Raw genomic sequence first — 19,242 nt, forward strand, 5'->3', positions numbered from 1 at the left:
GAACATGTTTGGGGACAAGCCGCCCATCCCAGAGTACAAGGTGGCAGCCATTCAGAAGTCCCGATTCATCCTGCTCCACTACGGGACCTTCAAGGCAGGCTGGGATTGGCTAATCCTGCTGGCTACCTTCTATGTGGCAGTCACGGTGCCCTATAATGTGTGTTTCACTGTGGTGGGGGGGCGGGACGAAGGAAGCTCCGCCCCCCGCAGCCCCCCCAGTGTGAGTGACATCCTAGTGGAGATCCTCTTCATGCTAGGTAAGGAGACAAGGAATAGAGCTTAAAGTTATTCTCACATTATGGTAACAATAATCTAGCATTATTTTGACGTTCTAATAATATCTAACATTTTCAATTGCATCTATAAGTCTAGCATTATAACATTATTCCAACACTATTTGAAATCAAATAAAAATCAAAACAAAGGTTATTTGTGGTACACACAGATTAGCAGATGTTAAGGCAGATGCAGCGACTGCTCATCCCTATTTAAAGACTTTATGATTACCTTCCTCTACACAAATACATTAACACACTGTGTGTACTCAAGCCTCCGCAGACTCCCCTTGACATTCATTGAGTTGACATGTGCCTTAATTTCATCCAACACTAATTCTATTGCCTACAGGTACTTAGTACATTCATTGTGGGAGAATACATACAGCCATCTTATTAAATTAAAGTTAATGGTAATGAACACTTATTTGTTCAGCATTTTATTACCGGCCCATGTGGAACACTCTGTTCATCCTCTCTCTCTCTCCTCTCTCTCCTCTCTCTCTCTCTCTCTCTCTCTCCCTCTCTCTCTCTCTCTCTCTCTCTCTCTCTCTCTCCTCTCTCTCTCTCTCTCTCTCTCTCTCTCTCTCTCTCCTCTCTCTCTCTCTCTCTCTCTCTCTCCTCTCTCTCTCTCTCTCTCTCTCTCTCTCTCTCTCTCTCTCCTTAGCAGACAGATGGGCATCATAAATGTTCACTAACTGCAGTGTTAACGATATATCTCTAGTCAAATGATATATGAACCACATGCAATACACCATTTCTCTCAATTGTATTTAACAAATAAAAAGCCTACGTGAATACATTCTATCCATTTGCAGCCATGTAATTATACAAACCATCTATGGACCATTTCACTCAATTGTTAATTGACCCTTTTAATATAAAAGCCACGTGAGTCAATAAAGCCACGATATCTATAGCAGTGAACTTATACAGTATGAACCATAAAAAATGTGCTATTTGTCTAAGCTATTCATGAATTAATTTGTTAATAAGAAATGAATTGTAAATGAATCCTATGTTTTCTTGTCGTTGTGCAGATATTGCATTGAACTTTCGGACGACCTTTGTGAGCACGTCGGGCCAGGTGGTGTACGATGCCCGCTCCATATGTGTGCACTACGTCACCACCTGGCTGTTTGTTGACCTCATCGCTGCCTTGCCCTTTGACCTGCTCTATGCCTTTAACGTCAGCGTGGTGAGTGGGTGTCAGGGTGTGTGTGGGACTGTGGATCTTGAAAAGTAATAGATTTTGGCTTTGGTTGGTCTAGTGGTTGTATGGGGATGAATGGGCCAGTCGGTTCCGTTGAGAACTATAACCAAGTAGCTCTGCGAGATACAGCTGCAGAAGAACTTGCACCTATGATGTCACTTTTCATCAAACAATCTTTTCCACAGAGATCCAACAGTACTTTACCTTCAGAACCGTGATATGTGTGTCTGTATCTATGTGTTTCTACAGTACTTTGGGGTCCACCTGCTGAAGACAGTGCGGTTGCTGCGTCTGCTGAGGCTGCTACAGAAGCTGGAGCGTTACTCCCAGTACAGTGCTGTAGTCCTCACCCTGCTCATGTCCATGTTCGCCCTGCTGGCCCACTGGATGGCCTGCATCTGGTACTTCATCGGACGCAGAGAGATCGAAAACAGCCCCAACTCCTGGGATATCGGTCAGTACACCTGGATGTCTGCATTGCACATTGAGATTGTCATCTGTTTTGTCAAGGGAGCCTTAGCCAAGATGCAGCATCACAGGCATCCAGTTGTATAATATATATGATATAATATGAATTAATAAAATAACATACATGGGTCCTACTAGACCTTCCGTACAATGACTGTAACCATGATTTAATTCAATTCAGGACTTCTAACGCGTCTGGCTGTTGCAAAAGGATGTGTCTAATCGTTTTAGCCTAAGATTTGATCAAGAAACAGCAGTTATGCTGTCATGGAGGATGAGTCTCCTTTATAGTATTCATGATAAATTCAATAGATGATTTTAATAAGGCGAAACCTCGTTGATATTCTACGTGCATCACTAAATGGAAAACTGCATCTTAAAATCCTCTGGGTTGGCAGAAAAAGAAACACACGGCTTGAATGACGAACACACACCCACGCATGCACACACACACACACACACACACACACACACACACACACACACACACACACACACACACACTCTGTCTTAGTCAGAGAGTGAACTGTAATCTGTTTTGACTTTATGAACTGTAGCAGATATGGCAGTGTGCGACTGGCCGGGTCCAGACCATGTCCTCTCTGCCAGCTCTACTGCCTTAGGGGCCCCAGGAAAATGACTTTGGTTCCAACCCCTGCCTGAGACACAGTAACTGACTGATCAATACACCTTAGTGGTCAGTCACTTTATGGAGCCGCCGCTGGAATAAAGAGCATCATTAACATTAGTCATTATGGACCTGTCTGGACCTGTCCATAGTCTGACCCACAGCCTAATATTACATGGCTCAGAAGTCGATATTTATAGTGTCTCAGAGTAGGAGTGCTGACCTAGGTTCAGTTTTTCATTTAGATCATGATGAATAAGATGGGGGATCTGATCCTAGAGCAGCACCCTTACTCTGAGACACTGATCCCCAGAAAGGATACTGACAGTATCTTTATGTCCTGGACCAGTACCAAAGCACCAATATACAGTGCATTCGGAAAGTATTCAGACCCATTGACTTTTTCCACATTTTGTTACGTTACAGCCTTATTCTAAAATGTATTACATTGTTTTTTCCCCTCATCAATCTACACACAATACCCCATAATGACAAAGCAAAAACAGGATTAGACATTTTTTTATAATATATAAGTATTCAGACCCTTTACTCTTTGGCAGCGATTACAGCCTTGAGTCTTCTTGGGTATGACGTTACAAGCTTGGCACACCTGTATTTGGGGAGTTTCTCCCATTCTTCTCTGCAGATCCTCTCAAGCTCTGTCAGGTTGGATGGGGAGCGTCGCTGCACAGCTATTTTCAGGTCTCTCCAGAGATGTTAGATCGGGTTCAAGTCCGGGCTCTGGCTGGGCCACTCAAGGACATTCAGGGACTTGTCCTGAAGCCACTCATGCGTTGTCTTGGCTGTTTACTTAGGGTCGTTGTCCTGTTGGAAGGTGAACCTTCGCCCCAGTCTGAGGTCCTGAGCTCTCTGGAGCAGGTTTTCATGAAGGATCTCTCTGTACTTTGCTCCGTTCATCTTTGCCTCGATCCTGACTATTCTCCCAGTCCCTGCCGCTGAAAAACATCCCCACAGCATGATGCTGCCACCACCATGCTTCACTGTAGGGATGGTGCCAGGTTTCCTCCAGATGTAACGCTTGGCATTCAGGCCAATCTTGGTTTTATCAGACCAGAGAATCTTGTTTCTCATGGTCTGAGAATCTTTATTTTACTGAGGAGTTGCTTCCGTCTGGCCAGTCTACCATAAAGGCCTGATTGGTGGAGTGCTGCAGAGATGGTTGTCCTTCTGGAAGGTTCTCCCATCTCCACAGAGGAACTCTAGAGCTCTGTCCGAGTGACCATTGGGTTCTTGGTCACCTCCCTCAACTCCTTCTCCCCCGATTGCTCAGTTTGGCCGGGTGGCCAGCTCTAGGAAGAGTCTTGGTAGTTCCAAACTTCTTCCATTTAAGAATGATGGAGGCCACTGTGTTCTTGGGGACCTTCAATGCTGCAGAAATGTTTTGGTACCCTTCCCCAGATCTGTGTCTCAACTTAATCCTGTCTCGGAGCTCTGTGGACAATTCCTTCGACCTCATGGCTTGGGTTTTGCTCTGACATGCACTGTCAACTGTGGGACCTTATATAGACAGGTGTGTTCCTTTCCAAGCATGTCCAGTCAATTGCATTTACCACAGGTGGACTCCAATCAAGTTGTAGAAACATCTCAAGGATGATCATTGGAAACAGGATGCACCTGACCTCAATTTTGAGTCTCATAGCGAAGGGTCTGAATACATTTGTAAATAAGGTATTTCTGTTTTTATTTTTAATACATTTGCAAACATTTCTAGAAACCTGTTTTCGCTTTGTCATTATGCTGTATTGTGTGTAGATTGCAGATATTTTTTCTTCATTTAATTCATTTTAGAATAAGGCTGTAACGTAACAAAATGTGGAAAAAGTCAATGGGTCCGAATACTTTCCGAAGGCACTGTACCCCAGGGTGTTCCAGCCAGGACTCAAGCACCATGAACCCAACTTTTCAGAGACTGTCATTGGTTTTACAGGCATTTCCTGGTTGCTCATGCTTATTCATGGCTTACATGGTGGGTCAGTTTGTATTCTGAAGTTTAGGATTTGATTTTGAGGGTACCCACAGCCATTCCTGACCGTTTGCAATTTTCTGTAAGTTGATTGAGCCTGTACTATTCAAAGCTTGATTGGCGGGTAAGTTGGTAAGTTTTGGGAGTTGATTTTAGTGGTAGCCATAGCCATTCTTGAGCTGTAAGATTTCGTTGGTTTAGAATAAGGGATAGGGGTGCCTTTCAAACACTCATGCAAGGTCAGACTTATCTTTCATTAATTAGGATGATTACAGTTGATTGGCTAGGCAGAGGTTTGGCTTGTCCCAGCTCAGTATAAAAGCGAGTTGGACCAGTTTCATATTATACTGTAGTGATATGAGATTGATACATTTATTTGAGACAAAAGTATTTCTTTAAGTGGGAGACTGTCAAACATGAATTGTCTTTCAAGAGCCTTACATAGCCATCAGCATTGCCAAACCATTCCATGAAAGCACCAAATGTAATAGCATATTTTCAATTTCCTATACAGACACACAGAAACCCTCACATCTTATAAGCCTGTTTTCTTTCATCTGTTATTATTATAGGTCAGCAGTATTTATAGACCGGCTGTCAAGTGTCAGTGTGTAGCAGGTCGGACGAAGTCAGGCGCAGGACACAGAACTGAGTAAAAACGTAACTTTACTCGAAATAAACCAACAAGATATTCCACACTGGGAAACACACCAGCTCACAGAAATGCTGACCACTTCACAACGAACAAACACGCACAAAAACCATGGGGAAACAGAGGGTTAAATAATGAACATGTAATTGGGGAATTGAAACCAGGTGTGTAAAACAAAGACAAAACAAAAGGAAAATGAAAAGTGGATCGGCGATGGCTAGAAGGCCGGTGACGCCGAACGCCGCCCGAGCAAGGAGAGGGACTGACTTCGGCGTAAGTCGTGACACCGGCTCTAGTAACATGACAAACACATCAGCAGCAGCTCACAACAACAACAACAACAACAACAACATATCAACAGATATACCACAGGCGTGTGTTTGTGTGTTTGTGTGTGTCTGCAGGTACTGTAGGGCTGTACTGTGAACGGCTGCAGAACCTTTTGTCTGCATACATATCAATAATTCAAGTCCATGGGAGCAGCTCGTAGTCAGGGCTGATGCTCAGTTCTCTGCTCCCTGCATACACCCTTCTCCTCGATGCAGCCACAGCCACAATGCACAATACTGTCTGATACTCAGTTCCCTGCTCCCTTGCTGCTCCCTCCATCCTTCCTTACCGTACCCTTCTCCACACAGGCACCCTGCTCCTCCATGCTAGCATAGCCACAATATATCTCTCTGCACCCTTCCCCTCTCCGCATCCACAGCCACAATACTGCCTGGCAAATGATTTTCAGCTCCCTGCACCCTGCCCTTCCTTACAAATGGCCAGCTATCCAGCAGACTACTGCAGAGCCCTGTAGTGGAGTGTCCACTGAGCTAGGCAATACACAGGCAATAGAGAGCAGAAGAGAGATGGGGAGAAGGAGGGGGCAGTAGAAGAAAGGGCTAGAGCGAAGCTGCCACATCAATTATAGTATTCTAGAGTTGTATAATGGAAAAGGGAAGAGCTATTGCTGGAAAGTAAACATTCTTGTGTTGAATGTGTTTGAAATCAGTATGTGAGAGACCTTGGATCCTCACAATGTCTAAGAGGACAAAAATAGCAATTACTAAGCAGATGAATGCAGCATCAAATGAGTCCTTGAGTGGAGTATGACTTTGTCCCAGATGTCACCCTATTCCCTATATATTGCACTACTTTTGACCAGAGACATATGGGCCCTGGTCAAGAATAGTGCACTATATAGGGAATATGGCACCATTTGGGACACATCCTATATTGCAGACAGAGTATCTAGAGAGGGAGGGGGAGGGAGAGAGAGGGAGGGGGAGAGAGGGGGAGAGAGGGAAAGAGAGGGAGAGGGAGGGAGAGAGAGGGAGAGGGAGGGAGAGAACGTCTCTGGCGAGAACTTGACTAAAGGCTGATGTTAGAATCTTGAAAGGCACATTTTATTTAGTTCTCAGGGACACTAGATAGCGTTCAGGCTGTTTATTTAAATGGAATTTATGGGACTCAGTGTGATGTGCATGCACGCGTGTGTGTGGTTTCTAACTTTCTCTGTCAGCACCTCATCTAGAATTCTCCTTTCTCTCCATCTGTCCTTTCACTCTTTCTCATCCCCCTCATTCTCTCTCTACCGGTTGTTTTGGATGCTGTGAAGACTGAAATCTCAGAGAGGTTGTTATCTTTTGAGTGTCACGTCAAAGATTCACAACTTCAGTAGAACAGTCTGTGCTTCTCCTGCTACGTCTATCAAAGACGTGGGCTGGGTGACTGACAGGCTGACAGACAGAGCTAGAGTGGAGTGCAGAATAACAGTATGTAACCTCCTGGGATACACCTGCAGATAGATCACAAATCAATCAAGCTTTGGCTCTGATACAGTTTCTTAGAGAGAGGAGAGTAAGCATGCTAGCAGCCTTATTTAGAGGTCTGGCCTGGAGTTCAGCACCATGGACAGCATCATGTCAGAGCAAAGCAGGACAGATACTGTATGTTAAATGGACAAAGGCAGGGGAGACTGGAGGAGGCAGCTGAGAGAGTGGGTATATTCAGAACCTTGGACAAGGTAAGAGAAGAGGAGTTGTCAGAGAGTTAGTTCAGGACCACGGACAGCAAAGTATTTGTATCTGGCTGTGCATGGACAGAAAAGCTGACTGAGAAAGTTCTGCCAAGTTCTTACATAATTTGTTATGTTCGCACAGCCATATAAGCAATCCTAGTCAAAAGACCCACCCCAGTGCACACTGCGGGTGCACAAACACATTGATAAACAAATGTATTCACACATACCGCTGCATACTGACACACACTCACACACACCTAACCAACACGTACACACACTACACACACGCTGGCACATAAATCAGAAAGATTATACTCAACATGTCCTAGAAATGCTAGCTTGCATAATGACAAGCTAATTAGGCAACAACTGAGGTGTAACATTCTTAATGATATTGGTTTATTCAGTTCACTGAGACTACCCAGAGACATTCATTAGTGGGCCTTGTTTATACACTGGGTCAGCTTCAGTGTGTGTGTGTGTGTGTGTGTGTGTGTGTGTGTGTGTGTGTGTGTGTGTGTGTGTGTGTGTGTGTGTGTGTGCGTGTGCACTGTGTACATTGGGCAGCCCAGTTCAACTACAAGGTTAAAGCTACAGCTTCTTCCCCCATGAGTGTGTTTACAGTATATGGATCGCTGACAGGCTGTCCACAATGTGTTATTCTGCTAGGTATCTGTATGTAACTTTCCTTTTGTATTTCTCTCCCTCCTTCTCTCTCTCCCCCTCTATCTCTCCCTCCCTCCTTCTCCCTCTCTTTGTCTCCCTCTCCCACTTCCCTCCCCCTCCACCCTTTCTCAGGTTGGCTACATGAGTTGGGAAAGCGTCTGGGCACCCCTTACTTCCTGTCTCCCCTTGCTACTTTGGCTCCTGGTTTGCTGCACCCCGCCATTGTCAACGCCTTCCCGGCCAACAGTAGCCAATGGAACGTGTCCGGGTCGGAGCTGGCAGGGCAGGACTCATGGAACTCCAGCCAGTGGAACGTCACAGGGACTGGGGTGGGGGCCTTGGCTGGTGGGGTGGGGGTCGGTGTGGGACAGGGTGGAGGGATGCTAGGTGGGGGTCCATCAGTGAGGAGCTCCTACGTGACGTCGCTGTACTTCGCTCTGAGCAGTCTGACCAGCGTGGGCTTCGGAAATGTCTCAGCCAACACCGACTCTGAGAAGATCTTCTCCATCTGCACCATGCTCATAGGAGGTGAGTCCCTGGAGATACAACAGGGACGTTATTGGTTGGTGAGAACGTCTGGTCTCAGTGGTATCAGGGGATAGGAAACCACCTTCTAATGATGTTTGCCTCCTCTGCTATCGCTCTCTGGTGTACACTGTTTATAAATATACACTAGATATACAAAAGTATGTGGACACCCCTTCAAATTAGTGGATTTGGCTATTTCAGCCAAACCCGTTGCTGACACGTGTATAAAATCGAGCACACCTCCATGCATTCTTCATAGACAAACATTTGTAGTAGAAAGGCCTTACTGAAGAGCTCAGTGACTTCCAACGTGGCACCGTCATAGGATGTCACCTTTCCAACAAGTCAGTTCGTCAAATTTCTGCCCTGCTAGAGCTGCCCCCGGTCAACTGTAAGTGCCGTTATTGTGAAGTGGAAATGTCTAGGAGCAACAACGGCTCAGCCGCGAAGTGGTAGACAAGCTCACAGAATGGGACTGCGGAGTGTTGAAGTGCGTAGCGCGTAATGATCGTCTGTCCCCGGTTGCAACACTCACTACCAAGTTCCGAACTGCCTCTGGAAGCAATGTCTGCACAATAACTGTTCGTAGGGAGCTTCATGAAATGGATTTCCATGGCCGAGCATCCGCACAAAAGCATAAGATCACCACGCGCAATGCCAAGCGCCGGCTGGAGTGTTTTAAAGCTCGCCGCCATTGGACTCTGGAGCAATGAATCACACTTCACCATCTGGCAGTCAACGGAAGAATCTGGGTTTGGCGGATGCCAGGAGGACGCTCCCTGCCCGAATGCATAGTGCCAACTGTAAAGTTTGGTGGAGGAGAAATAATGGTCTGGGGCTGTTTTTCATGGTTGGCTCTTTGTTCCAGTGAAGGGAAATCTTGACGCTACAGCATACAATGACATTCTAGACAATTCTGTGCTTCCAACTTTTTGGCAACAGTTTGGGGAGGCCCTTTCCTTTTTCAGGATAACAATGCCTCCATGCACAAAGCGAAATACAGAAATGGTTTGTCGAGTTTGGTGTGGAAGAACTTGACTGGCCTGCACAGAGCCCTGACTTCAACTCCATCGAACACCTTTTGGATGAATTGGAAGGCCGACTGCAAGCCAGGCCTAAACACCCAACATCAGTGCCCGACCTCACTAATGCTCTTGTGGCTGAATGGAAGCAAGTCCCCGCAGCAATGTTCCAACATCTCGTGGAAAGCCTTCCCAGAAAAGTGGAGGCTGTTATATCATCAAAGAGGGGACCAACTACATATTAATGCCATTGTTTTGGAATGAGATGTTCATTGAGCAGGTGTCCACATACTTTTGATCATGTAGTGTACCAGAGATTCTAACGATATCAACAGAAGTGGCTCTTCAATAATGACAATAGCAAACTGTTATTGAGTAATTATGACATAAGTGAGAGGTATAACACAGACATCCCTCTATCCCTTTCTCCCTACTCCCTCCCTATCCCCCTCCCTAATCCCTTTCTCACTCCCTCCATCCCTTCCTCCCTCCCTCTTTACTTCCTTCCCTCCCCCCTCCATCCCCCTCTCCCTCCATCGAATTGAGCAGTATATGCCAGGGCCAAGGGCGTGTGTGTGCCCTCCCAGAGAGCCTTTCCTCTCAGCCTCTCGGCTTGGAGTGGCCTAAATATTCACTTAACTCATTAACTGGTGCCGGGCCCCTACTGAGACTATACAGTAGCAGCAAGGATAGTGTTTGTCTTCTCCTCTGTTCAATTTGAATCTCCTCTTCTCTTGCCACTAGCGTCAAACACCCAGGTCTCCCAGCAGTAGGGCAGTTGTTCCTCTACAGTGCTTCAAGCTTCACTCTATATGATCTATCAAGGAATCAGAGAATGCAGCCTCAGTAGCGAACCATGTCTATTGGACCTTCAGTGGGGGGAAAAAATCGTATTACGTCAAACTTCAACTAAATCAAGACAAATAACAGAATCATCATCAGTTAGAACACACAACATTATATCTAGCTCTAATGCATATGCTGCTGCTACTGTCTATTATCTATCCTGTTGCCTAGTCACTTTACCCCTACCTACAGTTGAAGTTGGAAGTTTACCTACACTTAAGTTGGAGTCATTAAAACTCGTTTTTCAACCACTCCACACATTTCTTGTTAACAAACTATAGTTTTGTCAAGTCGGTTAGGACATCTACTTTGTGCATGACACAAGTAATTTTTCCAACAATTGTTTAGAGACAGATTATTTCACTTATAATTCACTGTATCACAATTCCAGTGGGTCAGAAGTTTACATAAAAAACAATTGTAGACCTCCACAAGTCTGGGTCATCCTTGGGAGCACTTTCCAAATGCCTGAAGGTACCCCGTTCATCTGTACAAACAATAGTACGCAAGTATAAACGCCATGGGACCACTCAGCCGTAATACCGCTCAGGAAGGAGACGCGTTCTGTCTCCTAGAGATGAACGTACTTTGGTGAGAAAAGTGCAAATCAATCCCAGAACAACAGCAAAGGACCTTGTGAAGATGCTGGAGGAAAACAGGTACAAAAGTATCTATATCCACAGAAAAACGAGTCCTATATCGACTGTGGTGTACAGCAGGTCAGCCACCAGGGGGAGACTCGTCGAGGCCTGGTAACAAATGGAGTATACATCACGAGGAGGTGGCTCCATCTGCTGGACGTGCTAGGTCTCGACGGGCAGGACTAATTGGGGCTGATTGGGAGCTGGTGAGTAATCAAGGGCGGATTGCTCACCAGCTGGGCGAGGCCCATAAAGCTGCCAGAAGGGCAGCACACAGGGAGATGACTTGGGGAAGTGAGGGGACTTCCATGTGGTTGGATACGGTTACCCGAGCTAAGCCTGTGTGCCCGACAGGATACAGGAAGACCCAGAGCCCAGGAGAAGGTATCCCGGAGAGGGTCTCATGGGGAGACCTGTTCTTTTCTTTTTGATTTATTATTTAATAAACACCCTTGAAAGCGAGCTAATCATACTCTGTCCGTGTCTGATCTATGTAAATGTCTTGACCAAACCCCCTGGTCTGCCACAAGTGGTGGAGAATGCGGGCACTCTGATAACGTGCTCAGATCAGGGGTGACGTTTACACAGTATCAGCATGGATGAGTTGATAGCTCAGTTCTTCTGGGCCCAACAAGCACAACAGGCGGTTCAGGAACGAACGCTGGAGGAACAGCGACTACAAAACATCCGCCTCGTTGAGGAAGTCAGGAAGCTGCAAGGAGGAGCGTCTCCTGGATCACATCCCAACCCAGTTTTTAATCAAGCTAACGGAAGATGATGTCCTCGAAACATACCTCTATACATTTCAACGGACAGCACTACGGGAAGGCCGCAGTGGGCAAGTCTGCTGGCCCCGTTCCTCTCTGGGAATGCCCAAAAGGCGTATTGGGACCTGAACGACGAACAGGCGGATAACTACAACGGACTCAAATGGGAGATACTCAGCCGCTACGGGTACAGCCTGGCCCTTCGGGCTCAACGGTTCCACGACTGGAGGTTCGTACCCGACGCCTCCCCCCGAGCCCAGATGAGCGACGTCACCAGGGCATGGCTCCTCACCGACATATCCACCCTCTCCATCCTCGACAAAGTGGTCCTGGATCGCTTCTTACGGGTGCTACCTCATGACATGAAGAAGGCAGCGAGTTTATGCGCACCCCAGACCTTGGAGGGCCTCCTGGAAGCATTGGAGATGCAGAAGAACACTCAGGCACTGCTGAGTGGGAGCCGGGACGAGTCGGCGACCCGTCCGAAGGGACGGAAGGACAGCCCCACCGCAGTGTACCCCGAACCAACAGTCAGCAGGGCCAAAGGACTGCAAACCCGTGGAGAGACGGCGGGGGTAGGGCCGACCCGATACCGACGACCCCAGGTAGATGGAGACCAAAGGAGGTGTTTTGAGTGTGGCACCCGGGGGCACATTGCCTGGAATTGCCCGGCTCGAGAGGAGTCTATGCCATCAGCTAGCCCCAGAGGCGAGGTGGGTCACGCAGTGAACTATGTTACCTCCTGTTGGGCGCACCACGAGTCAACTGCACCCATGGTCCCGGTGAAGGTTGACGGACACGACACGGAAGCGCTATTAGACTCCGGAAGCATGGTTACGCTCGTAACCACGAGCCTGCTGAACCAGGAGACCGAATGGGGTAGGGAGATGTCCATTTCCTGTGTTCACGGTGACACAAAACGGTATCCCACCATATGGACCAACATCGTGACGCCACAAGGGAGCTGTCAGATGATGCAGTACCAGAGCTGCCGGTACCTCTCCTAGTGGGACGGGATTGTCCGCTGTTCGTGGCCCTATGGGGGCACGAGTTGAGGAAGAAAGTACGAGCCGGCTGAAGAAGAGAGCGGGGCCGACCCATCGCCTGTGCAGCCCGGAAGCCACTGGTTAACCAACCTGACTCTACGGGTCCGGAGTTGGAGGGGAAGCCGGAACCCGAACCCCCTGGGGAACCACTGGAAGAGGAGCCCAGCCTCCCCCTCCTCGATTTCGAGGGGCCAGTCATGACCCCGGTGGGGGGCCAACTGAGGGGACAATTCGGGACGGCCCAGTGGGAGGATTCGAATTTGAAAGCTGCCGCCGCCCAAGTGATAGCGGTGGATGGACAGCTACTTCCGGGGTTGAGTGACTGGCGATACCCCCATTTCCAAATTAAGAATAACCTTTTGTATCAGGTGTCGCGACAACAGGGGGAACTTCGAGAGGTATTGTTGCTGCCCCGACGGTACGTAGGAACCGTTCTTCAGCTGGCCCACACCCACCTGTTGGGGTCGCACCTGGGAATGGAGAAGACCCGGGAACGGATCGCCGCCTGGTTCCACTGGCCCGAGATGAGGAGGACCGTGGAAGACTACTGTCGCAGCTGCCCGGAATGTCAACTCACTGCCCCGAAAGCACACTTCCGAAACCCTCTGGTCCCCCTGCCAATAATCGGGGTGCCCTTTGAATGCATCGCCATGGACATAGTGGAACCCCTGGTAAAGACTGCACGAGGACACAGGTACATCTTGGTAATAGTGGACTATGCCACCCGGTATCCCGGGGCTATTCTCCTACGGGCGGCGGTGTCCAAGGGAAACGCCAGGGAGATGTTCCACCACTTTAGCCGAGTAGACATCCCGAACGAGATCCTGACAGACCAAGGTACGGAGTGTATGTCCCGCCTCATGAAAGAGTTGTGTGCCCTCCTGCAGATCAAGCAGATCCGGACCTCCGTTTTTCACCCGCAGATGGATGGGCTCGTCAAGTGCTTTAATAAAACGGTCAAACAGATGCTGCGGAAGGTCATCGAGCAGGACGGGAAGAACTGGGACCAGCTACTACCCCACCTAATGTTCTCAATCCGAGAAGTACCCCAATCCTCCCGAGTTTTCCCCGTTCGAACTCCTCTATGGGAGGAGGCCACGCGGCCTACTGGACCTCGCCAAGGAGGTGTGGGAAGCCCAACCGACCCCCCCTTACGCAGCGTGGTAGAGCACGTGGAGACGATGCGGGAGTGGATGACAGCCATATGGCCAGTCGTGAGGGAATTATATGGAGAAGGCCATACGTGCCCATGCCCAGGTCTACAATCGGGGAGCCCAGCCCCGAGAATTCCAGGTGGGAGGCAGGGTGTTGGTCTTGATCCCCACGGTAAGTTCCTGGCAACATGGCACGGACCATACGAGGTGATCGAGAAGCTGGGACCTGTCAATTACCGCGTACGGCAACCGGGGAGATGGAAACCCCAACAGATTTACCACGTGAACCTGTTGAAGAAGTGGCACAAGAGGACAGCCTTGGTCGTGTTATGGTCGGGACCCAGGACGCCAACGGTACCAGTGGAGGTCCCGAGCAATGAGGAGCTCGTCGATCGGTAAACAGCGGTCTTCTCCGAGAAGCCGGGCCGCACGACCCTCAATGAACACCACATCCGTACCCGGCCCGGGGAAACGGTACGAAAGAGGCCATATCGGATTCTGGAGGCCCGAAGGGAGGCCGTGAAACAGGAAGTGGAGGCTATGCTGAGGATGAGGGTCGTGGAAGAGTACCACAGTGCATGGTGCAGCCCCTTCGTGTTGGTGCCCAAACCGGACGGTAGCCTTCGCTTCTGTAACGATATCCGGGGAGTGAACGACATCAGCTTGTTCGACGCATATCCCATGCCGAGGGTGGACGAGCTCATCGATCGATTGGGAAAGGCCCGGTACATCAGCACCCTTGACCTGACCAAAGGTTATTGGCAGGTACCGTTGGCAGCCTCCTCCCGGAAGAAGACGGCGTTTTCGACACCAGACGGGTTGTATCAGTACCGGGTGCTCCCGTTTGGTCTCCACGGAGCCCCGCCCAGATTCCAACAGCTGATGAACAGAGTGCTTTGACCCCACTAGCAGTATGCAGCGGCATACCTGGATGATATCATCATCCACAGCCAAGGTTGTGAAGAGCACCTGACACACCTTCAGGCGGTGCTGGACGCTCTCAGACAAGCCGGGTTGACCGCAAACCCCAAGAAATGCAAGCTAGGGTTCGAGGAGGTGGAGAACCTGGGGTATTTGATCGGACGAGGGAACGTCAAGCCTCAGGAGAGTGCACAGGTCAGGGGCGAAGCATGGAAACGTGGATGCCCTATCGAGAAGGGAGACAGACGTTGCACTGATGACCCCTCCCCGACAGAGCTTATTTAATAAACACCCTTGAAACCGAGCGAATCATACTCTGTCCGTGTCTGATCTATGTAAACATCTTGACCAAACCCCCTGGTCTGCCACCCGACATAACCTGAAAGGCCGCTCAGCAAGGAAGAAACCACTGCTCCAATACCGCCATAAAAAAGCCAGACTACGGTTTACAACTGCACATGGGGACAAAGATCGTACTTTTTGGAGAAATGTCCTCTGGTCTGATGAAACAAAAATAGAACTGTTTGGCCATAATGACCATCATTATGTTTGGAGGAAAAAGGGGGAAGCTTGCAAGCTGAAGAACACCATCCCAACCGTGAAGCACGGGGGTGGCACCATCATGTTGTGGGGGTGCTTTGCTGCAGGAGGGACTGGTGCACTTCACCAAAATAGATGGCATCATGAGGGAGGAAAATTATATGGCTATATTGAAGCAACATCTCAAGACATCAGTCAGGAAATTAAAGCTTGGTCGCAAATTGGTCTTCCAAATGGACAATGACCCCAAGCATACTTCCAAAGTTGTGGCAAAATGGTTTAAGGACAACAAAGTCAAGGTATTGGAGTGGCCATCACAAAGATCTGGCCTCAATCCTGTAGAACATTTGTGGACAGAACTGAAAAAGTGTGTGCGAGCAAGGACGCCTGCAAACCTGACTCAGTTACACCAGCTCTGTCAGGAGGAATGGGCCAAAATTCACCCAAAATATTGTGGGAAGCTTGTGGAAGGCTACCCAAAACATTTTACCCAAATTAAAGAATTTAAAGGCAATGCTACCAAATATGAATTGGGTGTATGTAAACTTCTGACCCACTGGGAATGTGATTAATGAAATAAAAACTGAAAAAAATCATTCTCTCTACTATTATTCTGACATTTCACATTCTTAAAATAAAGTGGTGATCCTAACTGACCTAAAACAGTGAATTTATTCCAGGATTAAATGTCAGGAATTGTGAAAACTGAGTTTAAATGTATTTGGCTAATGTGTATGTAAACTTCCCACTTTAACTGTAGATGTATAGTGCAGTTGGAAAGTATTCAGACCCCTTGACGTTTTCCACATTTTGTTTGTTTATTCTAAAATGGATCAAATAATTATTTTTCCTCATCAATCTACACACAATACACCATAATGAAAAGTGAAAACAGTTTTTGCAGTCATTTTTGCACATGTATTAAAAATAAAAAACAGATACCTTATTTACATTAGTATTCAGACCCTTTGCTATGAGACTCGCAATTGAGCTCAGTTGCGTCCTGTTTCCATTGATCATCCTTGAGATGTTTCTACAACTTGATTGGAGTCCACCTGTGGTAAATTGAATTCATTGGACATGATTTGGAAAGGCACACACCTGTCTATATAAGGTCCCACAGTTGACAGTGCATGTCAGAGCAAACACCAAGCCATGAGGTCGAATGTATTGTCAGTAGGCATTGTGTCGACGCACAGGTCTGGGGAAGGGTACCAAAAAAATTCTGCAGCATTGAAGGTCCCCAAGAACACAGTGGCCTCCATCATTCTTAAATGGAGGAAACCTGCTCCAGAGCGCTCAGGACCTCAAACTGGGGCGAAGGTTCACCTTGCAACAGGACAACGACCCTAAGCACACAGCCAAGACAACGCATGAGTGGCTTCACGACAATGTCCTTGAGTGGCCCAGCCAGAGCCCGGACTTGAACCCATTTGATAATCTCAGGAGATACCTGAAAATAGCTGTGCAGCAACTCTCCCCATCTAACCTGACAGAGCTTGAGAGGATCTGCAGAGAAGAATGGGAGAAGCTCCCCAAGTACAGGTGTGCCAAGCTTGTAGCGTCGTACTCAAGTTGACTCGAGGCTGTAATCGCTGCCAAAGTTGCTTCAACAAAGTACTGAGTAAAGGGTCTGAATAAATGTGACATTTCTGTTTTATGTTTTAAATTCATTTGCAAAAATTTCTAAAAACCAGATTTTGCTTTGTCATTATGGGGTATTGTGTGTAGATTGATGAGGTAAAAAAAAAATATTTCATACATTTTAGAATAAGACTGAACTTAAACAAAATGTGGAAAAAGTCAAGGGGTCTGAATACCTTCCGAATGCACTGTACATATGTACCTCCATTTCCTTGTACCCCTGCACCTCAACTCGGTACTGTTACCCCGTGTATTTTGCCAAGCTATCATTGCTCATTTTGTATTTATTCCTTGTGTTACCATTTTTTTTCTATTATTATAATTTTTTATTATTCTTTATTTGCATTGTTGGGAAGGGCCCGTAAATAAGCATTTCACTGTCAGTCTACATCTGTTGTTTACGAAGCATGTGACAATTAAAATGTGATTTGAGTAGCAATGCTTTTTGATGACATCATGAATTAATCATACGGGCCTGAACCACGCATTGGGCTGTCACGCACACGCCCTGCATGGAATAATGCGACGAGCAACAACAACAACAACAACAGTTTAAACAACCTACGGTAGCCTAACACCATCACTATCACTATCACCAATAGCCTAGCGATGACAACAGTGACACATCAAAGGTAAAAGGCTCGTAGTGCTGAATGGAAAGCGATCGTAATCTGCACGCTCCGTGTAGGAGAGAACACTTTTTGTACATCACATAGACATGGCCAATAGAAAGAGAGCAGTCACACACAGCATAGCCTACTGTAAAAACAGCCCGTTCACAATAATCCAGTAGGCCCCTGCGATAATAAAAAAAACACAACCATTAAGCATTTCCAAATCGAAATGTACAGCTATTACTTCCCATTGCAAACATATTTTATCTTGTTCAGCACACAAAGTAACCAGTGATGTAAAGGTTAAATGAAACAATGTTTCACACGCATTATTTTCAAAGAGATACCTAACAGCAAGCGGGTGCCACTGCCACTCACCAAATGATGATCATCTTAAACTTCACTTTTAAAGTTCATCTTGAAGGGCGACATTAAAGGCCCAATGCAGCCTTTAACATCTGGGTAAAAATGTTTTTATTAAAATGGTCAAAAATTAACAAAAATAGCATCTTAGCAAAGAGCAATTTCTCAAGCAAGAATTTCTGTCTGGGAGTGGTCTGAGTGGGGAAGGGAAAATTGAAAACTAGCTGGTTTGGAACTTTTTTTCTTTGTTATTGGTCTATTAACTTATGAGGACGCCACGCAGGCCAAAACTCTGGCTGAATTTCAGGCAGTCTTTTCAAACAATTATTTCACTAAAACGGCATTAACATTATTTTCACAATTTCACAGTACTAATCCAACTTCATAGTGTGGAAATATACACTACCATTCAAAGGTTTGGGGTCACTTAGAAATGTCCTTGATTTTGAAAGAAAAGCACATTTTTTGTCCATTAAAATAACATCAAGTTGATCAGAAATACAGTGTAGACATTGTTAATGTTGTAAATGACTATTGTTAGCTGGAAACGGCAGATTTTTTATGGAATATCTACATAGGCAAACAGAGGCCCATTATCAGCAACTATCAGTCCTGTGTTCCAATGGCTCATTGTGTTAGCCTTTTAAAATGATAAACTTGGGTTAGCTAATTGATCATTAGAAAACCCTTTTGCAATTATGTTAGCATAGCTGAAAACTGTTGTTCTGATTTAAAGAAGCAATAAAACGTGGCCTTCTTTAGACTAGTTGAATATCTCGAGCATGAGCATTTGTGGGTTTGATTACAGGCTCAAAATGGCCAGAAACAAAGAACTTTCTTCTGAAACTCGTCAGTCTATTCTTGTTCTGAGAAATGAAGGCTATTCCATGCGAGAAATTGCCAAGAAACTGAAGATCTCGTACAATGCTGTATACTACTCCCTTCACAGAACCGCCTCAAACTGGCTCTAACCAGAATAGAAAGAGGACTGGGAGAGCCCCGGTGCACAACTGAGCAAGAAGACAAGTACATTAGAGTGTCTAGTTTGAAGTCGGAAGTTTGCATACACATTAGCCAAATACATTTAAACTCAGTTTTTCACAATTCCTGACATTTAATCCTAGTAAAAATACCCTGTCTTAGGTCAGTTAGGATCACCACTTTATTTTAAGAATGTGAAATGTCAGAATAATAGTTGAGAGAATGATTTAGTTCAGCTTTTATTTCATTCATCACATTCCCAGTGGGTCAGAAGTTTA

The 19,242-nt window shown here is 46.7% G+C and overlaps 1 protein-coding gene across 1 annotated transcript in view; it reads left to right on the forward strand.

The window, feature by feature from the left end:
- The window catches only part of kcnh3 (potassium voltage-gated channel, subfamily H (eag-related), member 3), a 210,642-nt gene that overhangs the window by 127,469 nt on the left and 63,931 nt on the right, over positions 1 to 19,242 (forward strand). The window contains exons 5-8 of the mRNA XM_045707463.2: positions 2 to 257; positions 1,316 to 1,473; positions 1,738 to 1,942; positions 8,030 to 8,425. Of these exons, the coding sequence (XP_045563419.2) occupies positions 2 to 257; positions 1,316 to 1,473; positions 1,738 to 1,942; positions 8,030 to 8,425 (1,015 nt within the window). The remainder of the gene's footprint in view (position 1; positions 258 to 1,315; positions 1,474 to 1,737; positions 1,943 to 8,029; positions 8,426 to 19,242) is intronic.

The sequence above is a fragment of the Salmo salar genome, chromosome 25, assembly GCF_965601325.2.
Source record: "Salmo salar chromosome 25, fSalSal1, whole genome shotgun sequence".
In the NCBI taxonomy this organism is placed as follows: domain Eukaryota; kingdom Metazoa; phylum Chordata; class Actinopteri; order Salmoniformes; family Salmonidae; genus Salmo; species Salmo salar.